This window comes from Drosophila kikkawai, chromosome 3L (genome assembly GCF_030179895.1).
Source record: "Drosophila kikkawai strain 14028-0561.14 chromosome 3L, DkikHiC1v2, whole genome shotgun sequence".
In the NCBI taxonomy this organism is placed as follows: Eukaryota; Metazoa; Arthropoda; class Insecta; order Diptera; family Drosophilidae; genus Drosophila; species Drosophila kikkawai.
In genome coordinates, this window is record NC_091730.1 from 23,761,886 (window position 1) to 23,780,487 (window position 18,602).

At 43.7% G+C, this 18,602-nt stretch overlaps 5 protein-coding genes across 6 annotated transcripts in view; 2 read left to right on the forward strand and 3 right to left on the reverse strand.

Moving 5' to 3' along the window:
• Window positions 1-8,949, forward strand: part of LOC108083632 (uncharacterized) — a 47,509-nt gene extending 38,560 nt beyond the window's left edge. The window contains exons 10-20 of the mRNA XM_070285576.1: window positions 765-794; window positions 4,398-4,589; window positions 4,661-5,070; window positions 5,135-5,350; window positions 5,401-5,734; window positions 5,797-6,063; window positions 6,126-6,309; window positions 6,377-6,583; window positions 6,643-6,844; window positions 6,928-7,021; window positions 8,656-8,949. Coding sequence (XP_070141677.1) covers window positions 765-794; window positions 4,398-4,589; window positions 4,661-5,070; window positions 5,135-5,350; window positions 5,401-5,734; window positions 5,797-6,063; window positions 6,126-6,309; window positions 6,377-6,583; window positions 6,643-6,844; window positions 6,928-7,021; window positions 8,656-8,685 — 2,166 coding nt within the window. The 3' untranslated portion in view covers window positions 8,686-8,949. The remainder of the gene's footprint in view (window positions 1-764; window positions 795-4,397; window positions 4,590-4,660; window positions 5,071-5,134; window positions 5,351-5,400; window positions 5,735-5,796; window positions 6,064-6,125; window positions 6,310-6,376; window positions 6,584-6,642; window positions 6,845-6,927; window positions 7,022-8,655) is intronic.
• Window positions 8,950-9,937: 988 nt separating this feature from the next.
• Window positions 9,938-11,050, reverse strand: LOC108083620 (uncharacterized). The gene is given in 8 exon segments (XM_070285450.1): window positions 9,938-10,223; window positions 10,226-10,272; window positions 10,275-10,313; window positions 10,316-10,645; window positions 10,648-10,763; window positions 10,765-10,801; window positions 10,804-10,933; window positions 11,015-11,050. Coding segments are annotated over 8 exon segments (795 nt in total). The 3' UTR covers window positions 9,938-10,163.
• A 256-nt stretch (window positions 11,051-11,306) lies between these two features.
• On the forward strand, window positions 11,307-14,589 carry CSN3 (COP9 signalosome subunit 3). 2 transcript variants are annotated; one of them, XM_017179568.3, is made up of 9 exons: window positions 11,307-11,464; window positions 11,579-11,827; window positions 11,895-12,160; window positions 12,219-12,413; window positions 12,476-12,652; window positions 13,791-13,922; window positions 13,987-14,169; window positions 14,236-14,303; window positions 14,362-14,589. In XM_017179568.3, exons 1-9 carry the CDS (start codon window positions 11,410-11,412, stop codon window positions 14,375-14,377), a joined length of 1,341 nt encoding a protein of 446 aa, XP_017035057.1. In that variant the 5' UTR covers window positions 11,307-11,409; the 3' UTR covers window positions 14,378-14,589. The 2 variants fall into 2 exon arrangements, with proteins under 2 accessions (XP_017035057.1, XP_017035058.1); XM_017179569.3 differs by having other exon boundaries at window positions 11,895-12,157.
• Window positions 14,590-14,813: 224 nt separating this feature from the next.
• On the reverse strand, window positions 14,814-15,644 carry LOC108083691 (uncharacterized). Its single transcript, XM_017179576.3, has one exon. The coding sequence runs from the start codon at window positions 15,338-15,340 to the stop codon at window positions 15,146-15,148; it is 195 nt and encodes a 64-aa protein (XP_017035065.1). The 5' UTR covers window positions 15,341-15,644; the 3' UTR covers window positions 14,814-15,145.
• Window positions 15,645-16,861: 1,217 nt separating this feature from the next.
• On the reverse strand, window positions 16,862-18,601 carry LOC108083690 (uncharacterized). Its single transcript, XM_017179575.3, has 2 exons — window positions 17,409-18,601; window positions 16,862-17,345 (listed from the first exon to the last, which is right to left on the reverse strand). The coding sequence occupies exons 1-2, from the start codon at window positions 17,812-17,814 to the stop codon at window positions 16,975-16,977; spliced, it is 777 nt and encodes a 258-aa protein (XP_017035064.1). The 5' UTR covers window positions 17,815-18,601; the 3' UTR covers window positions 16,862-16,974.
• Window position 18,602: the final 1 nt, after the last annotated feature.

Consider the following 18,602-nt stretch of genomic DNA (forward strand, 5'->3'; position numbering starts at 1 on the left):
CCAGCGCCAGTCGCGGGAAGTGTTAATTTCGTAGCCTATTTTTTTTTTGTTTGTCATCGGGGAGCGGGATCCATCCGCTCGTGCCGTGCTGGAGTCCACATAAAGCCCCAACTTAAAAGGGGCAACTTTTGGATGAGCTCTTAATGAGCGTTGTGTATGCAGAATGGTGCATAAATGGGGGATAAGCTGGCAGCGGGAAAGCGGCAAAGATGAGGGATACGAGCAGTGAAAATAAGCCGGCGAAATGGGATATGGTTGAAAGCAACGGTTCCAAGAAGTAGGATTTAATGATGCTACCTTAATTATATTAAAAATAAAAGCCAACTAATGGGATATTCAGAAAGGACAAAGAGTATTTAAAGGGGGAACTAATTGCTCCAGGAAAATGTTTAAATAGAAGGGAAATTAATTACTCTTTCCTGGATTATCTCTGAATTCTTAAGTTTGTACACGAAGTCTTGTTAGAAAATATATCTTTTGTGAGCTAGTTAGTTATAAATTGGCTTTAGGATATAAATATTTAAATATATACACACATTCTTTAAAGAACCAATTCAAATTTATATGCTAAAAAACTACTTTAATATAGGCCAAAACTTTTTTCCCTGATTACCCCACAAAACCCAAAAAAAAATGTTTCTCCTTTGAGCACTCCCTTCTCACGATTTCTCGAATTGCACCAAACTATAGAAATTGCTAAGCAAGTGATTACGATTTCCATTACTGAAGTACCTATAAATGTATATGTATATTTTCTCCAATAGGAAAATGTAAAGCCCAAATGGAAATCCACGGTAATGCCAAACTAAAGAAAATGCCTCGCTTAGTTCAATGCAAATCGATTCAATTCAATTCAATTCAAACTCATGAAGCCCACAAATCAATTTTAGTCGTAGAATTAGTAGTGAGCACTTGAACTCTGACACCAAACCACAAGCCACTCCACCACCCCCTCTCTTCTTCCTCTCTCTCTCTCTCTATATATATATATCTCTGTATCTCCACCATTAGCAACAATTATATGCCATCCTTCGCTGTTCGAAACAATTAATCAAGCCAAATTGTATGCACAACCCCCTAAGCCCCGGCAAACAAACAACAAATCAAAATGATCTGGGTAAATCGACATCTATGGATTATCTATGGACTGGATAATATATTCATTAGCACACACGCGAGGGGAAAAATCTGTCATTGGATTTATATTAATGAACACTTGGCACGCACATCATAAATCGCACACAAAGACAGCGGTCGAGCGAGGGGGTTGGGGGTAGAGGGAGGGCATGCTTCGAGGACATCAAGGACATTAGTGGACGAACGTGCCAGGGACCCATGTAAATAATTGCCCCGGGCATTCATCATACAAAAGCGGAGAGGAGCAACCAGGCAGTTGAGGATGCGATGCCACTTCTGATGGATTTCCCACTTCCGGGCTCCATTCAGAGCGCTTTAAGCCGATCTGCCGCAGCGGTCAAAGACATTCCACCCCGCGCTAGGGGCTGGCATCCCTATACATATACCATTACCATCCCCTAAAGCTCCACTAAAACGTTTTGACGATTTCCGTGCCGAGGAATGTTGCTTTTAGTTGCCCATTTAGTCATCAGCAACTATTCAATTTCGCTTCGCAACAAAATCCCTCTGAAAGGATGACCCCGTGTCCTCCGCCAGCAATTCCGCCATTAAATGCTCGTTGTGGCAGCAAATCCTCCACCTCCTTCCTTCGGACGGACTATCCTCCTAGCCCGGAGACCATGCCGGGTAACCCCTTCTTTACTTTTTGCTTATTCAGTTGGAAAGCAATCCGCTCGGACGTTAGCGCCATTTGCAAGGATTGCACGAGGATCCTGGCTCCTACCGGCCGGGTGCACTCTGCCTACAAATTGTCCTGCGTTCGCCATTCTCCAGCGCCTTTTTTACCACTTTTTGTCGCGCTCTTAAGCCAAAATGTCCAAAAGTGCTGGCCATTTTGGTGCGGCATGTGTGAATAATCGCCGGATGGGCGAGACTCCCGCAGCCTGAGCTTTGGCAAAGGAATGGAAACCATGGAGAGAGCCTTCACTGGAATCCACTTAGAAAAATATATCCGTTTAACCATTAATTCACTAGGGAATTTTGTATGGCTTATCTGTAAAGCAATCAATAATTATGAATTGAAAAATGTTCAACACCTGGAAATTAATGAGAATATTTACGGCCCAGTTCTGATCTAGCGATAAGTTGATAAATCATATATGAATTTCTCTGGATCGTAAATCAAAGGAAAATTATTTTTATATAATTTTTTTAAGTATATATTCTATATAGGTTTAAAATAATTATTTCGTTCTCTGTGCACCAACCCTTCTTTTCCTAAAATATGCAACCAAAAAAAGAACTGGGGGTCAAAGGGCACAAAAAAACCCTCGACCCCCATCTGTGTCCTCCACTAATTTGTACAAATGCCGCGCTTTCAATAAATTTGTGGTCACAAATTACCTGGACCTCTTGCACAGGTTTACTGGGTGTCCTGTGGCTGCGGCTCCAGCTCCGGCTCCGGCCCCGGAATCTGGTCTGCGGTCTCTGGCATAGTTTAAATTTGCGGCCAGCTGCACAAACAAGGGCGACCGGGAAACAGAAACCTCAGCTAAATTAATGCAAAAGTCGCTGGCCACAAAACTAATTTGTCATGCGTTGGCCAAAAGGTGGGAAGTGCCTCTGGTCAGGGACCCACACTTTCGGTCGTCACTCCTCGTCCCGAAAGCCATTACCCCCTGTACCGTGTGTGTATATTGCGGGTACAAGGCCCACTCTGACACCCGGCGGCAAGGCCAACTCAATTAAAATGCGCACAATTATGCGCAAAATGCCAAAGCCAGCAGAAACCACACACAAATGTATACGATCAGTTTATGCGATTTGGGAATTTGCGTTTTAAAATTATATTTTTGAATACCAAAAAGATAGTCAAGTTACCATACAAAATTAGTTAGCATTTACATAAATACTAGCAACTAAATAAAACACTTTAGTCTACATTTTTGTCTTGGAATTATCATGAGATTACTTTGCACAAAATGTAAATTAAATGTTCACAATCACAAGTACCTGTAGCAAACATAATTATTTAAAATAATATTTTGCTATTTTCTTTAACTTCTTTACTAAACATTTCCTGATAACATAAACAAGTTCTTACCTTTGTGGAAAAAACCACCCAAAGGCAACCGTCAAATTTTAAAAAATACAGAAAAAACCCACCTAAATAACCCTAAAAATAAATGTTAAAATTATTTTAATATTAAAAATAACACCAATAATATTCAAAAGTAAAGCCAACCGCACACGTTTAAAGACCATGTCAGAATCTTTAAGTTCTCGGTCAAAACATTAAACGTAGCCCGCATAAACATACTTCTTTTTACTTAAAACAAACTTTAAATGAACTCAAAATGTTCGACATTTAGTGAACATCAAGTGGCGGACACATCAAAGCCATTGTGCTCAACTACTTAGACCTCTGCCCAGGCCCTTCCCATTCCTCCGCTTGCTAACACGCCGCACCATTACTTTCCATCGTCCTGGGAAGCGGAATGTAACCAAAAATCACGTATACGTCCAGTGGCCATTAAGTAATACGAGAGCCCGGTTGCCAACTGCACTTTAGGTCCCCTTCTTTACAGCAATTACCGTTCTTTCGCACTCAGTTCGGCTCAGCCCCACCGTCCCACTCTTCCGAACCCATTTTGGCCACACTCGGCCTTCAGCTTCAATTACTACACGGTGAGAAAAACACACAGCCACAAAAAATTATTTTTAGCACTTTTTATGACACATTTTATCAACATTCTTAACCAGAAATAAATGTATCTTGAGGTTTAAAAATGAGTTTACGACGCTTAAAAGCTATGATAAAGTGATTAATAACAAAATGTTATCGTAAAAAATGTATTTAATAGAAGCTAAATCTATTAGCATATTTATTTATTTTCATTTTAGAATATTTCCGACCAACTATGATGTCATTCCATGCAATTTTTAATAATTATTAAAAACGCTTAAAAATTAAACAAATATTAAAGTAAATCCACGCAATTTAAGCCTATTCGTTTAATGTTTTGTCAATGACAAAAAGTCACTTTATCAGGGCCTTCTTCTCTAATTAAAACTACAATATTAATACGCTAGATACTGGTGTTATTGTATAAATAATTCGAACCGATTTCCGGTATATTTGTCCTCTGTAGCATTTTGTTAGTGGCACCCACATGGTGAAATCAAGAAACCACCACCCACATTTGTCGCCCGACTCATTCATTTCGTTCTCTCCTCACCCAACTCTGCTTTCTCTCTCTCTCTCTCTTTCTCTCTCTGTCTCTTCGTCTCTCTCTCTGTTCGTCCTTTTGGGCCCGCAGGACTACGTGACCGTGTACGATGGCTATACCACACGTGACCCCATCATTTTGAAGTTCTGCGGCGGCGGTCAGGCGGTGCCGGCGGCCGTTTCCAGCGGCCCGGAGCTTCTGGTCGAGTTCAGCACGTCGCCGTTTGGCACCTTCACCGGCACCTCGTCGCAGGTCCTGCCACTCTACGGTTTCCAGCTGGAGGTGAGTCTCGAGTCTCGGAACAATCTGCCATTTTAATCACTTGTCTTTGGTTGTTTGCGTTTGCGTCGCAGGTGGAAGTTCAGTTCGTGGACATCCAGAGTCCCACGTACTCCAAGAACAAGAAGCCCTGCGAGTTTTGGATTCGCGGCGCCGGCCGTGGCATACTGGAGAATCCCAAGCACTCGCTGGCCCCAAACTCCACGTGCCTGTACCACCTGCAGGGACTGGGCGTCTTCAAGACCTTCGACCACCTGAGTCTGTCGCGGAGAACGAGCAGCCAGTCTGGAATGCACCAGCCCCTGTCACGCTTCAAGGTCTGGATATCCGTTCTCAAGTTCAACTTGGATCCGGAGTTCGGGCGAGTGGATGAGACCTCCGTGGGAGCGATAGGCGTGCTGCAGACGCAGGAGGATTGCAGTGGCATGCTGCGCATCTGGGATGGAACTCTGAGGGATGCTCCCGTCTGCAAGGACTTAAATTGGTAAGATAACAAGAGAGAAAAGCAATTATTTTATTTATATTTATGTTTTCCCCTATTTTTTAAGTGCTAGCGAAACGAGCAGCTACAACACTTTGGGTCACTATGCCCACAATTCCACCAATGTTATTGCGCGATTCTGTCGGGGAACAATACCCCGCACCTGCGATCGCTCCAACATTAATGAGACCTACGCCCGACCCTGCACCATCTCCGAAAGCTATGTGTCCACCAGCGATGCTATCACTCTGGAGCTGCGCAACACCGAGTCCACAGTGCTTAGGTAGGATCTCCTCTAAAGATTAAGTCAACTCTTAACTTCCTTTTTCGTAGACCATTGGATTTCAAGCTCAAGTACGAGTTCATTGACCTGCACCAGGATGGACTGCCCTGGGGTGGCGGCGAGCATGATTGCAACCGAAAGTTCCTCAGCAACATGATGGACCGCAAGGATCCCGCCATCTTCCGGAGTGTACGAAATATATTCCTATTCGGAAGAGGCGGCACCAGGAATCTAAAGTGTGTCTACAAGTTTGAGGCACAAAGAGGAGAGCGGGTCAGGATCAAGCTGAGAAAGGTAACAACCACCAATCGACCCTGTTACTCGCGTGTAGACGAGGACATCAACAGATCCTTTTGCTATGGGGATACCAATGTCAAAATTGAGGTAGGTTAACTCCTATTCAGCCGTGAACAGGTAATAAAAGAAGCTTATCTTATTACTTTCAGATCTTCGAGAGACCCTACCACGACTCCATTTTGCTGCATCGGGGCTGCATGTGCAACTCCTCAAACCAGTCCCACCTGCCCGTAGAATACACCTCCACGAGTCGCGATGTGGAGGTGCACTTTATTGCTCAGAACATGACCACTTTGGATGACCCGGATACAGTTAACTTCGAGGGAATGTTCGAGTTTGTCAAGGCACCCACAAGCTGCAAGGACGGACGCAGGAAGTTCGGTCCCAGCGGCACCATAGATATGACCTTTGGGGATGTGAGTATAGCTCTCAAATATTTATCCAAAATAACTAATTTAACGGAAATTGTGTGCTTCAGGTGGAGTGCCGGTCGAGACCCTGGTTGATTGAGCCCTCGAATGGCAATAAATTCTTATATGTGCGCCTCAAGGCTATCTTCCTGAGTAAGCACAATCCGATGAAGACTCTGAACACGACCTTTGTTCAGTCGGATACTTGGAGATGTGAGACCAAGTCCAGAGCTGTGCTGACAACTTCGGAGGGTGGGTTTATTTACGATATATTTTTAACAAATTTCAAATTATATTAAATATAAATCAAACCCCACAGGACTCACCATTGTGGCCTGCCCCCTGAGTCCGGACTCGAGCGCCTACGAATTTGTGGAGATCTTCAGCTCTGGATGGAACGAAAGGCCTAACTTTGCGCTGATCAATCGATCTAGGGCCATCAGCGTCGAGTTCCTGCGACCTGGCAATGGCGAGTACTCCTTTAACTGGATGGAGCTGATACCCAGGCCCACACTCAGCATGGCGGGTTAGTTAATCGCTATAATTTAATTAAAATTCAAATTAAATATCAATTATGTCCGACAGAGGACTGTCAGTTCAAGTGCGCCGAACTGGGCGCCTGTGTGAATGCCAGTGTCTGGTGCGATGGCGTCGTCCATTGTCCCTCAGGCGATGACGAGGCCTTCCTGCAATGCTCGGCCCTGATGAAGCTGCCCGCCGAGATCCTGGCCACTCTCTGCCTGATCTTTGTGCTCTCGTGTTGTGCGTTCGCTGCCTTTGCCTACAAGTAAGTGATTGTCCTAGTATGATGGTTTTACAGAATCCCAAAAAGCACACTTTACAATATTCAATACTTATTAAATTTTTTAGGAAAATCAAACGCAAGCTGCGCGGATCCTCGGTGCTGCAGACGCGACTCAAGTCGCTCAGCTCGATGGACACCGCTGTGCTGGATGAAAAGGAGGTGATTTGCTGACAAAGCGACAATTCTGTGCGTTACGTGGAGATCGACCGTGTGACCACGGTCTGATGCTCGACGGCCAGTAACGTGCAGAATTGTGCCCCGGAACAGACACCAGAATCGCCACCACAAGCCAACCAAGAAACAGAAACCACAACCACAACTGACGCAAATGCGAAACGCAACAATGAAACGATCAAAAGAAAAGGCAACACTTTTTCGCAATCAAAATCAAAACCAAAACCAATACCAATACCAAAATCAAAATCGTTCACTTGTTTTTTAAACCGCATTTATAAGAGAATCAACCCGAGTTCGCGACCCGTGGCAGGATCTCGTTATTTCTATGTGTATTGACCTCTATTTTATAGATCGCAAGACTCGTGCCGGATGACTCGTGCTCTTTTTTTCCAGTGTCGCGCAATTTTATAAGCAATTTTCTAGGCCTAGGGTTTTTTCGTATGTATTTTCGATATGATTTCCCAACTCGACCCACTTGAGCACACAAATACTGTACATAACACGGAAGGACGAGGACCAGAAATCGAAATCGGACTGACTCTGACCAGTTACAACTCCTCTAGGCGCTCGTATCCTTGGTTCTTACAGAGTACTCATAGATCTATGTAGATACAACTGTTTCCTAATAGCCTTTAAGTGTATCGTACTATGCTAATTGAACCGACTAAATAAAAACGGAGGGAATAGATACATCCAATCAATGAACTGAAGACCATATAATGATAGGATGCATAACGCCATACTATTTTGACCGACTGGTTCTAAGCTTTCTTGAAACTTAGTTAAGAGAGCACTCTCTTCTGTTTTTGGAAGCGAACGGATGTAATTTCGTAGGTCGCAGAATCACAAATATATGGCCGTTACGCATCTTATCGATATATTGTCTTTAGTTGGGCAGAGGAAGGATTAGTTTTTTTCGTGGAGTGTTTCAGAAACTCCCACAGCATTTATTATGCGGCGCACAAAAAAACCAAAAAATACGAAGAAACCAAATGAAAAAAAATACTCATAATTAGTAAAAAATTAAAAGGAGCAAGAAGATTAATCGACGATTCCAAGCGTAGATCGTAAGTGGAACATGTTTTACATTTTAAGATTGATGGATGCATCGTAAACGTAACATAAATTAGTCGCCAGGGGGACATGGGATGGGACGGGACGCAGAGTTTAGTGGAATATGTCAATATATTTATTATATAGAAGCTAGATGAATTCGTTAGTTGTTTAATAGACGTTGTAGTGATCATGGATAATATCAGCATAATCAAAGCTAAATCAAGCCAACAACTTAGAGGTATCTCGTCGTATTCAAAGTACTCAAAAATCCAAGTCGAAATAACAATAAGTCAGTCGTCGTCAGTCATTCAGTCAGATCTCACGCCCATTGTTGTTAATGTTGATTGTTTGTTGTCTCCAAAGTGCACAGTTCGCTCTCATAGACCAACCATGCCACTTCATTTAGCGCCTGCTCCCTCACACCAAAACCAACTCAAATCCGATCAAATCTTTGCATGGTAATCCTCGTATGTTGGCTCTCGGCACTCGATGGCAGCTGGCTTAATCGAATCCTTTTCTATTTTGTATTCTCTCTTTGAACATCCCCTTTTGTGTCGAAGAAAAAACCCGTCGTTGAGACCAAGATCTAAGGCAAAGCAAAGCAAATGCCCGGCCTGGCCAAAAGGAGGGAGCAGGATCAGGGATCAGGGACTCCGAAACAGAGACAACAGAGAACAACAGAATCAGTGTGTGAATCAGGCGAAATGCTATTTTTGTTGATACTCTTCTTCCTTTTTAAGAGCTGTAAATAAAACAAACAGAAGCTGTATGATATTAACAATTTTACATTGAGCGTTTTATTTGCCATTCTGATGTACTCACACCTCAGTTGCACTCTCAAATAGTGAACATGTTTTGATACTCGAATCAAACTCAGACAATAAACGCTAAGGTCTACTCCTTTGTAACTCGAAGGTAACTTATTTCAATTACTGATAGCGAACGCAGGGCAGCACAGCAATTTTGGGAATGGCCTGCCGCCGATTACATACAAGCGTAAATAATTATATTAAACCAAACGTAAGCGCTCAACTAACTACTAACATTAAATTAAACCATTTAAATATTAAAAACTTAACGAGTTATTAGCGAAACTGCCCGAAATGAAACCAATTGAAACAATGTTTGTCGTAACCTAGTTTAATGAGCGATCTTAAAACCGAACTGAAACCGGATGATGATGTGTATCGCCTGCAGAGTAGATTTTTAAATTTTAAATTAGTTTAAAGCGAAACGTAACTGATAAATAAAACACGGAACATGGTAAACCAGCATGACTAAATAATTCGAATGTTGAAAGAAAAAAAATCATATCAGATTCTAAAATGATATTAAAATTAAATGGAAAACTGAACAACTTAATAAACGAGCATTTAAATCCCCAAAACCACAAACTGCATGAGAACATTATTTGATACAGGATTTTTTACATGGTATACATGGTATATCAACATTAGTAGATATACATAGACAAATAAATATCTATCTACACAAATTGGTAACGCTTTTTTAAGTATAGTTTAAGTAGAGGACACTAAACTTAAAAACTTTACGGTTGACTTTTTAACACTCTCTTTTTGGTTGAAAGATGCTTTCTAAGACGCAAAAATGGAAAATATTATTAACTGTGATCGTGTTTTAATTAACAATATTCAAATCGAAACATTTTTGTTTAATTTATTTGTCTCTGTCACATATATCAAAATAGAAAATCGCACATATTTTGCAAGGTTAAAACTTTGGTTTATTATCTCTAAGGAAAACTCTCCGAATCACAACAAGGCGGGAAAACTGCTTTTTAAGCTTTTACCTAAAAAAAACCTTCAAAACAACAAAAAAATATTTAATATTTTCCAAGATTTTTTTTTCCTAATAAATTAGGATCTATGAAATATAATTAGGAAAATAGAACTAATCTTTCTAGTACGTGGGAAACTGAGTATTCTCAGAGGGTGGAGCTGGTATGGTCACTTCACCCGTGTCCACGGCTGGATCATGGGGCTGCGAGTCAACGAGTCAACGCTCTAAAGCGACATAAAGCAAGCCCGTGATTCTTGGGTATAAAACATTATGAACTTACGTCTCCATTCTGGTCGGCCATCGTGCGGGGATACTTGAAGCCGGCCTTGAAGCCTGTGTGGAATCCATGGAATCCTCACAGTTTGTGATTAGTCCCTACAATGATCCTGCTTGTGTGACAACAAACTTTTGGCATTGAAGCCTCCACATGTCCGCACTTGACGCTGCTTTAGCCATCCTGGCTTCCGAGCCATTGCCGACGCTAGTGCTTGTGCAGAATACTGGGATCGCGAATGGAGGACTTGCACTCGCCGCACTACATTGCCTTCTCGCTGATGTGCTGGCGCATGTGGACGTGAATTGACGTAGAGGTTGCTAGTAATAAAGAGAATTTGGGTGGAAACCTTACTATTAAGTTCGCCTTGTGCACCGACTTCGTGCCGCACACAATGCAAATAAAGCGTTGACTGCAGATATCATAGGTCTTCTCCGCCTAGTATTTGTTCTTCTTGGGAGAAAGAGGCGGGGTGGTGCCTGTTGTATGGCCCTTTCGGCGAACTGTTTCTACAAGTTCTTCATCCGCTAAACGATGGCCAGATAGCGGAGCACCCTGGGCCGCCACTTCAGCGAGACTGCAGACAGTTCACTAGTGGGCTTTAAAGAGGTGAGCATAGCAAGGGTGCCAAGCTCCAAGCCGCATTCGCAGATGTTGTCCTTATGGCAAACGGAATGCATTTCAATTTTACCAGAGTCCTGAAACTTGAAGGGACAGTCTTTGCTAAAGGAACACCTTTCAAAATTGGAGGTTTGGTAGGTTTTCTATACAGATTGATTGATTCCTTTTGATTTTGGCCCGCAGGACTAACCGAAAATCCTTAAAGGGCCTAGGCTGGAGCTCACTGAGGGCCTGGTCTGCATCCTCCAACTTCGGGTCATGGATTTGTCTTTCCTGTGCCTGCCTGCCCGCTAAATGTTGCTGTTTTGCCGTTGAATTTCCTTATTTGTTCTCAGTGCCGGAAGTAGGCAAACATTTCCGCTTCCGCGACTTCTGGGCACACCAAAATGCAAAAGGCTAAATTTTAAGCTATATAGCTAAACAGCTAGCTATATAGCTAAACGGCTATAGCTAAACAGCCGGAATACAGCCACACTACCTCGATTATTTCAAAACCAAATCGATAATCGGCCGAACCAAACAATCGATAGTATCGTTGTTGTAATCGATTTCTTCGCAGCTCTAATTTGCGTAAATTACAATTAAAAGTAGGCAAAAAATTGTCTCGGGCTTAGCTAAAATGGGAAGTGCGCTGGAAAACTATGTGAATCAGGTGCGCACGCTAAGTGCGTCCGGTAAGTGTGCCCAACCGGCGCTCCACAAGCTTCGCAGAGAGCGGAGACTGGAGCGGTCGCCGCCTTTGTTTTGTTATTTACGCTGCCCCCGTATTTTTCGGTGTTCAATTGCAGGCAGCTACCGGGAGCTGGCCGACGAGCTGCCGGAGTCACTGTCGCTGCTGGCCCGCAACTGGAGCATCCTGGACAATGTGCTGGAGACGCTGGACATGCAGCAGCACACGCTGGGTGTGCTCTACGTGCTGCTCGCAAAGCTGCATAGTGCCGGCACGGCCAATCCAGAGCCGGTGCAGCTCATCCAGCTGATGCGCGACTTTGTGCAGCGCAACAATGTGGATCAGCTGCGCTTTGCGGTGTGCGCCTGTGAGTTATGCTGCCGCTCGCATCCCGCATCCAATCGTTACTGACCTTTCGCTTCCGCTTTTCACAGTTTACGAGACATGCCATCTGTTCACGGACTTTGTGGTCCAGAAGAACCTTAGCATCCTGGGCCTGCGCATCTTGTCGCGCGCCATCGACCAGATCCGACAGTTGGACACCCAGCTGACGCCTATTCACGCTGATCTCTGCCTGCTCAGTCTGAAGGCGAAAAACTTTGGTGTGGTGCTGCCGTACCTGGACGCGGACATCACAGACATCTCCACCGTGGCCGCCGAGTGCAAGACACAGCAGCAGCAGCAGTCCCAACACACGGTGGTGAGCAGTGCACCCGCAAGAGGGATAAAATGTACTAAGCTGGCGAATATCTTTGCAGGATGCCAACAACGATGCCAAGTACTTCCTGCTGTACTACTACTACGGCGGCATGATCTACACAGCGGTGAAGAACTACGAGCGCGCCCTCTACTTCTTCGAAGTGTGCATCACCACACCGGCCATGGCCATGTCGCACATCATGCTGGAGGCCTACAAGAAGTTTCTCATGGTTTCACTCATCGTCGAGGGCAAGGTAACCTTGCCTCTACACGTTGCCCAAACCCCGAATATATCAGGTTGATTTCCCAATTGCAGATACCGAATATACCAAAAAACACACAGGTCATTGGCCGCTTCATGAAACCGATGGCCAATCACTACCACGACCTGGTCAATGTGTACGTGAATTCGTCCAGCGAAGAGCTGCGCATCATTATCCTCAAGTACAGTGAAGCATTTACGCGTGATAACAACATGGGACTGGCCAAGCAGGCAAGTATTTGTGAAACAGTGAAATAGGATCATGATGCAATTATACATTATATTGTTACTCTATGTATATAGTTGCGTCTTGGTGCAGATAATGCTAGCTGGTCATCTTTTATGACCGGGTTATTAAAGTTCCAGGAAATTTTAGGTTTAAGTATCATTTATTTAAGTACGTCATTCAGTATTGAATGTAAAAAAAATGTTCTGAAAGCATTTAATCAGTGACTTCTACTTTAAAGGTTGCGACAAAGGTTGCCTTTGTTTCAGGGATAGCAAAAAGGAGATATAGCAATTTAGAAAACAAAAGTTTACACCTTACTTTTATTTTAAAAATTGAAAATAAAAGTTAAATTGATATAACTCTTGAACGGAGCGGTTATTCGTCAATTTCAATTTGGAAAATAAAAGTTACTTGTACATTTTTATCAGTTTTTATTTTACTCATTTCTCTAATTAACGATTCCTGATTTTCTGGAGAACTTATGTTTTAGACTTCTGTTCTAGTCAGCTGTGGTATAAGCATTTTCCCTTTGATCTTGTTTTCTTACAATTCAAGCAATCTCGAGAAACGCAACGCCTATAATTGGAACAAGTTCTTAAATTAGCTAAAAGACTTTAAACCCTTTCATGCCCGAATTAATTTTTTTGAGTAGACAAATAAGGTAGAATTGACCTCAATTTCAATATCCTAGGTGTCCTGGTTCAAGAGCTACAGGATGCGCAATACTACATTCATTTAAATTATTACAGACAAAAAAATAATAATGACTACTCAACACATGCATCTATATTTTTGCGAAAAGTTCAAAACAAATAATTTAAAATAACTGTGATTAGAGGCTCATTATACAATGCTGCGTATATGCAACAGCAAGCATGAGAGAGGAAAGGGAAGAGAAGGAAATGTATCAGTTAAGCCAGATATAGATTTTTGTCAAAGCGGAACAATACTATAATTCATTCTTTTATTGGCCTTTGTTGTTTTAAATAAACATTTTTATATTTTGCTTATACGCGGAAGTGCGAGCTATGTTTATATACAAAACCAAAAGCTTATTTCCGGTTGCACATACTGAACGAACATTTAAATAGATTGGTTTTATATAGCTTAAACATTTAATTTTTTCTTTTATTTTTGCAGGTGGCCACTTCCTTGTACAAGCGAAACATCCAGCGGCTAACGAAAACCTTTTTGACCCTTTCCCTGAGCGATGTGGCCAGTCGTGTCCAGCTGTCCAGTGCCGCCGAAGCGGAGCGCTACATCCTCAACATGGTAAGCGGGATGGAGCTTCAGCTTTTACATATATCGATTTCAATTGCCAATTAATTTTTTACAGATTAAATCGGGTGAAATCTATGCCAGCATCAATCAAAAGGACGGCATGGTGTTGTTCAAAGACGATCCAGAGAAATACAACTCACCGGACATGTTCCTTAAAGTGCAAACGAACATAACTCAGGTTCTGGATCTAGTTAAGCAAATCAATAAAATGGAGGAGGAGATCATATTAAATCCCCTGGTTGGTTTCACACAACTTTGTAGGAAAGTAACGTGTATTTAAGAATATTTTCCCCTCTTATTTTAGTATGTGAAGAAGGCCCTTGGCAGCCAGGATGATGACCTAACGTCGCAGCATCCAAAAACCTTCTCGGGGTGAGTTCTCAACCATTTGGGATTCATTAATTAGTACTTATTATCCCGGAACTTGCAGAGATCCCACAGATTGATTATGCCACCGCCGCAGATCCACCAACAGCAGACTGCTCTGCTATCATCTTCGTACGCTCATCCAAGTCGCAGCTGCGAGGCCCTGGGCCTCTTAGGCGCTGAAGACTCCCCGCAGTCCATACTCTCATCCAGCTAAAATAACAACAAACTGCGCTCTAATTGCAAATTTATAGATGAACATGCTATTTTAAATAAACTATGTATAAATCTATGACTAAGCGAGGCTCTCCTATCAGCTATTGCCTTTGACTCACACGATTTTCGTACGGTACATTACGTCTCGATACTGCACCGATAAGGCGGCAGTCTACGCTATTCTACGGCATTCTACGCATCGATCATCGATCGGCGATCAGGCGACGTTTACAATTCCGGCGACCGGTTAAGTGCTTTGTACTTGCCCCCAATCTACCTTAATTGCCGCTCGTCCAGCCATTATCGCTCTCAAGATACCTTTATTTACAATATCAATGTGTAACCTAAGCTTAGGGCAATATGAACAATTAAGTGACTAGATACCAGCGGTAGTAAGTTAATTTCTAGTTGTGTGTAAGCCTAGTTTCGTGCTGTCTACGGCTAATTGCTTTTGCTGTTTGTATCACCAGGCGATGTGTGCGAGTGGGTGTGATTGTGGATTGCGCAGCTGCCATGCCTTGCCTGCTGGTGCTCCGATCGCCTGCATTAAAAAACCGAAGCGTCGACTGAGATTCGATTCTCGGCGCCTCACGCTGGCAGCTGGCAGCTGACTGGTGGCTTCTGGTTGCTGGCTAACCGGTTTTCATGGCGTCCAGCTCCGCTATGGCGGTCTTCAGCGGGACTGATACAATCGGCGATCCGTCGTTGTTGAGGCTGCGATACAGCTTGTGGACCACATTGACCATTATGAAGCACACAATCAGCACTAGCAGCGACATGAAGACGTAGGCCAAGACCAGCGGCGTGTCCGATATGGGGTCCAGCATCTTGATCGCTTCTATATTTGCCAGATTTGCTCCTTTCAATATTTCCGCCTGACTTTGCACTGGAGTTTCTGAGCAAAGAAATGTGATGTGTGTGGTGCGTACGACAATTTGAACTTTCGGACAGCTCAGGTATGGGTAAAGAGACAACGAGGGGGCGCTACGCGTTGTATGTTAATTAGCCAACCGAGCATATATAGCGTGTGTATATGGAATTCTGGATTCGGATTCGGATTTGATACCGCGCCTCGTTGTGCCGTGTGCCGTGTGTGTGCGTCGCTTGACACCTGCCCGAGAACTGAAACGAGCGCGTTAAATGAATGGAACTTTGCCTGCCATTACGTATACGCTTCGTTGCCAGACCGCTGCTGCTGTAGTAGATGTTGTTTGTTGCTATTCCACCGGCTGTGCTGCGTCCAGTCCAGTTTGTTTTTTGTGTGTGATGATAAGCTTCTTGTGCAACTCGTGAAATCTGTGTAACTTGGGCCGAGATTAGAAATGTTTTCCTAGCTTACGGGCGAGCGCATCTGGCTACTTTTTGGGGCCCAGCTTGATTTTTATATTTATAGTCCATGGAATTCCAGAGTCATATTCATACCCATTCGCCAGGCAATCAAGGCAACGGCGCTGCCTTCTTAATTGGCCGCGTCAATAAAGAATGAAATGGCGTCAGGCGAATTGCTTGGGGTCTCTCCGCTCGCCTGGTGGCGGGATTCGGGTGGGGGCGATGTGATTTGGCAATTATACGGCGATAGCCCCGTCGCCACCTCCACTCGGTCTGGAGGGTTTTTATCTATTGATAACAAATTCCACAGTCAGAATGATAAGCCCTGCAAAACATGGCCCATACAAAATTGAGATTGGGAGAGATATGAGATATGAGAAGGCATAAGCGTAGCCACAAATATTTACTTAGAGTGATATGAGGGAAACTATTTGAGAGGTTGAAAAAAGATGACCTTTTTCAATAGTAATCTAATGGAAAGAATCATTGGAAAAAACCAAAAAATATGCTTTATTCTTTTCTAGGAAATCCTCCAAGAAAAACTCTAGTACTTACTTGCATAAATACACTCAATTTATTTCAGTTTGAACTGATTTTTGGTTCAATATAATGATTAACTTGTAAGAAAAAATAATGGGATAACTCAGATAAAAAATGGAAAATATAATTCGATGTCTCCTACAGCCTGAACTTTAATCATGCCAATGTAAAATACATTTTCTGAGCATAAAATAGATTTTCTAAATTTAGAATCAATTCCAAATTTACTGAGGAGTTTCCCCTAGCAAGAAGTTAATTATATATTCCGACAACCAAACAACAAAGAAGATCCAAGGGGGTTCCGGCTCCTTGCCGGGGTCTGTGGCTATTCCCCTGGCTACGCCCCTGCTCGAGTGCTGACTTTCACCTTCGCTAGTTGTCACGCGATATCCATAAGCTGTCGTGAGCTCAGCGCCCGACCCACTGACCGACCACCCGTCGACCCTGAAGCCTCCACTGTCACCTCCACCTCTAGCTCCTGATCTTTGTATTCACTTTATTAAAACGAGTTCCAGCCCCACATCACACAACAGCCAGTTAATGGCTGTGCTCTCTGACCCCTCTCTCATCCGAAGCTGAAATCCCCACTCCCTCACTCCGGCTGCCGGGCGTTCCGCGTAATCCGCTGGCCGAGCGGCCGGCAGGCGGCCTCTGGGTCCGTACACGAAGGATCCCACGCCTCCGGAACACCGTCATCCCGCCACAGCTGCGTACTGCTATCCGGCCGCGGTTCCGACCGCCGCTGGTTGCACTTGAGCATGACACGCAGGCGGGGTATCTTGGAGAGGTGGTCATAGTACCGAACAACGTGAATGGAGCCCGCGGGCTGGGGCTCGAGGGCGGCACAGCCGGGCTCGTCCCTATGGCAGTTGCACAGGAAACTAAGGGACCTCCGGCTGGGCGACACATTATACTCTATGCTGACCAGGTAGCAGGGATCCAGGGAGAGCACTATTCGCAGAGCTAATGGAGGGAGGAGGAAGCAGGAGGTAGCGAGGAGGAAGACCTAGCAACCAGTGATCTTACCCGAGGAGGACTCTAGAATCTGGGAGCGGTTCTGGATCCAAATGGAGCGAAGGCTCGGTTGATTGGAGCGCGGGTAGCGCAACGAGCACTCCAGGTATTCCCGCACGGTCATCGCATGGTTGGAGGCGGGGCGCACCTGTAGGCGGGAGTTGGGCAGCCCGGCCAGCGGCAGATTGTCGTAGATGGAGATATAGATCTTGTGGCTGATGTAGACAACGATGAAGCACAGGATGCAGGCGAGCAGGAGAATGAGCAGGTAGGTGAACAGTGTTGGTATGAAGAAGATGGCGTCCAGAAACATGAGGCCGTTCCAGAAGCTGTGGCAGGAGACTGACAGGAGACGCAAATCTACAGAGAAGGCTGCGGGAATCCATGGGAGGATCGCATCGCTTGACTTTTGCAACATCTATGTAAATGTATTTATTTCTCAGTTTCTCTTTTGTATTTTTTGTTCATTTTTTGTTGTTTGTCAATTTTATAGAATTTTCTGCCTTGGCTTTTACATACGATTTTACATTGATAATATTATGTTGTTCTTTTTTTTTTTTTGTATTTTTTGTTTTGTTTCCCACTTGACCTCTGCATTCGGTTTAGAGTTTAATTTAGCATTCCCCTATTGTTTTTGCTTCTCCATTTGATCCTTGACCCGCCGGCGGGTCGTCCCTCGACGCCCCAAGTGGACGTGGTCCGCACACTGCGCAGACCCCTTCAAATCTTTCTAGGCTCAACCTTTTGCATTTATGTATATGTAGCTTCATAGGTGTGTGTTGTATGGTGTGTGTGTGTGTGGTGTGTGTGTGATGCAGCAACAGCTTAAGATAATGCGCCATGATCTATCGAGCAGATATAAGCTTTACAAATATATATACACACAAATTGGTTTGTTGGCTGATTCTTTTCTTAGCTTTTGTCAGAGTGCGCGGTAAATGCAACTTCTCGTTTGGGTAATATATGCAGCAAGGATTCACACGAATTCACACACACACGCAGCGCACACATGGCCACCTTCGCTTCAAGAAGGATATTCCATAAACCGAATAGAGTTTAAAATAAAGTGGCTCTTGATATTGGTCTGTTATCGTAAATTTCAGAGAAAGTAATAACTCAAGGAATGACAGTATACTAACGAGTACAAAAATGTTGTATATATTCATCATTCTCTTTCTCTTATTTTGGGCAAGCTTTCCAGCCCCA

Excerpts from the sequence above, each read along its gene's own strand:
- CSN3 (XM_017179568.3), top strand. The coding sequence starts at position 11,410 with ATGGGAAGTGCGCTGGAAAACTATGTGAATCAGGTGCGCACGCTAAGT. Across the intron at positions 11,828-11,894 it reads GCGCTTTGCGGTGTGCGCCT|TTTACGAGACATGCCATCTG; the intron begins GTGAGTTATGCT and ends CGCTTTTCACAG. Across the intron at positions 12,414-12,475 it reads CACTCATCGTCGAGGGCAAG|ATACCGAATATACCAAAAAA; the intron begins GTAACCTTGCCT and ends TCCCAATTGCAG.
- LOC108083691 (XM_017179576.3), bottom strand. The coding sequence starts at position 15,340 with ATGCTGGACCCCATATCGGACACGCCGCTGGTCTTGGCCTACGTCTTC.
- LOC108083690 (XM_017179575.3), bottom strand. The coding sequence starts at position 17,814 with ATGTTGCAAAAGTCAAGCGATGCGATCCTCCCATGGATTCCCGCAGCC. Across the intron at positions 17,346-17,408 it reads GATTCTAGAGTCCTCCTCGG|CTCTGCGAATAGTGCTCTCC; the intron begins GTAAGATCACTG and ends TCCCTCCATTAG.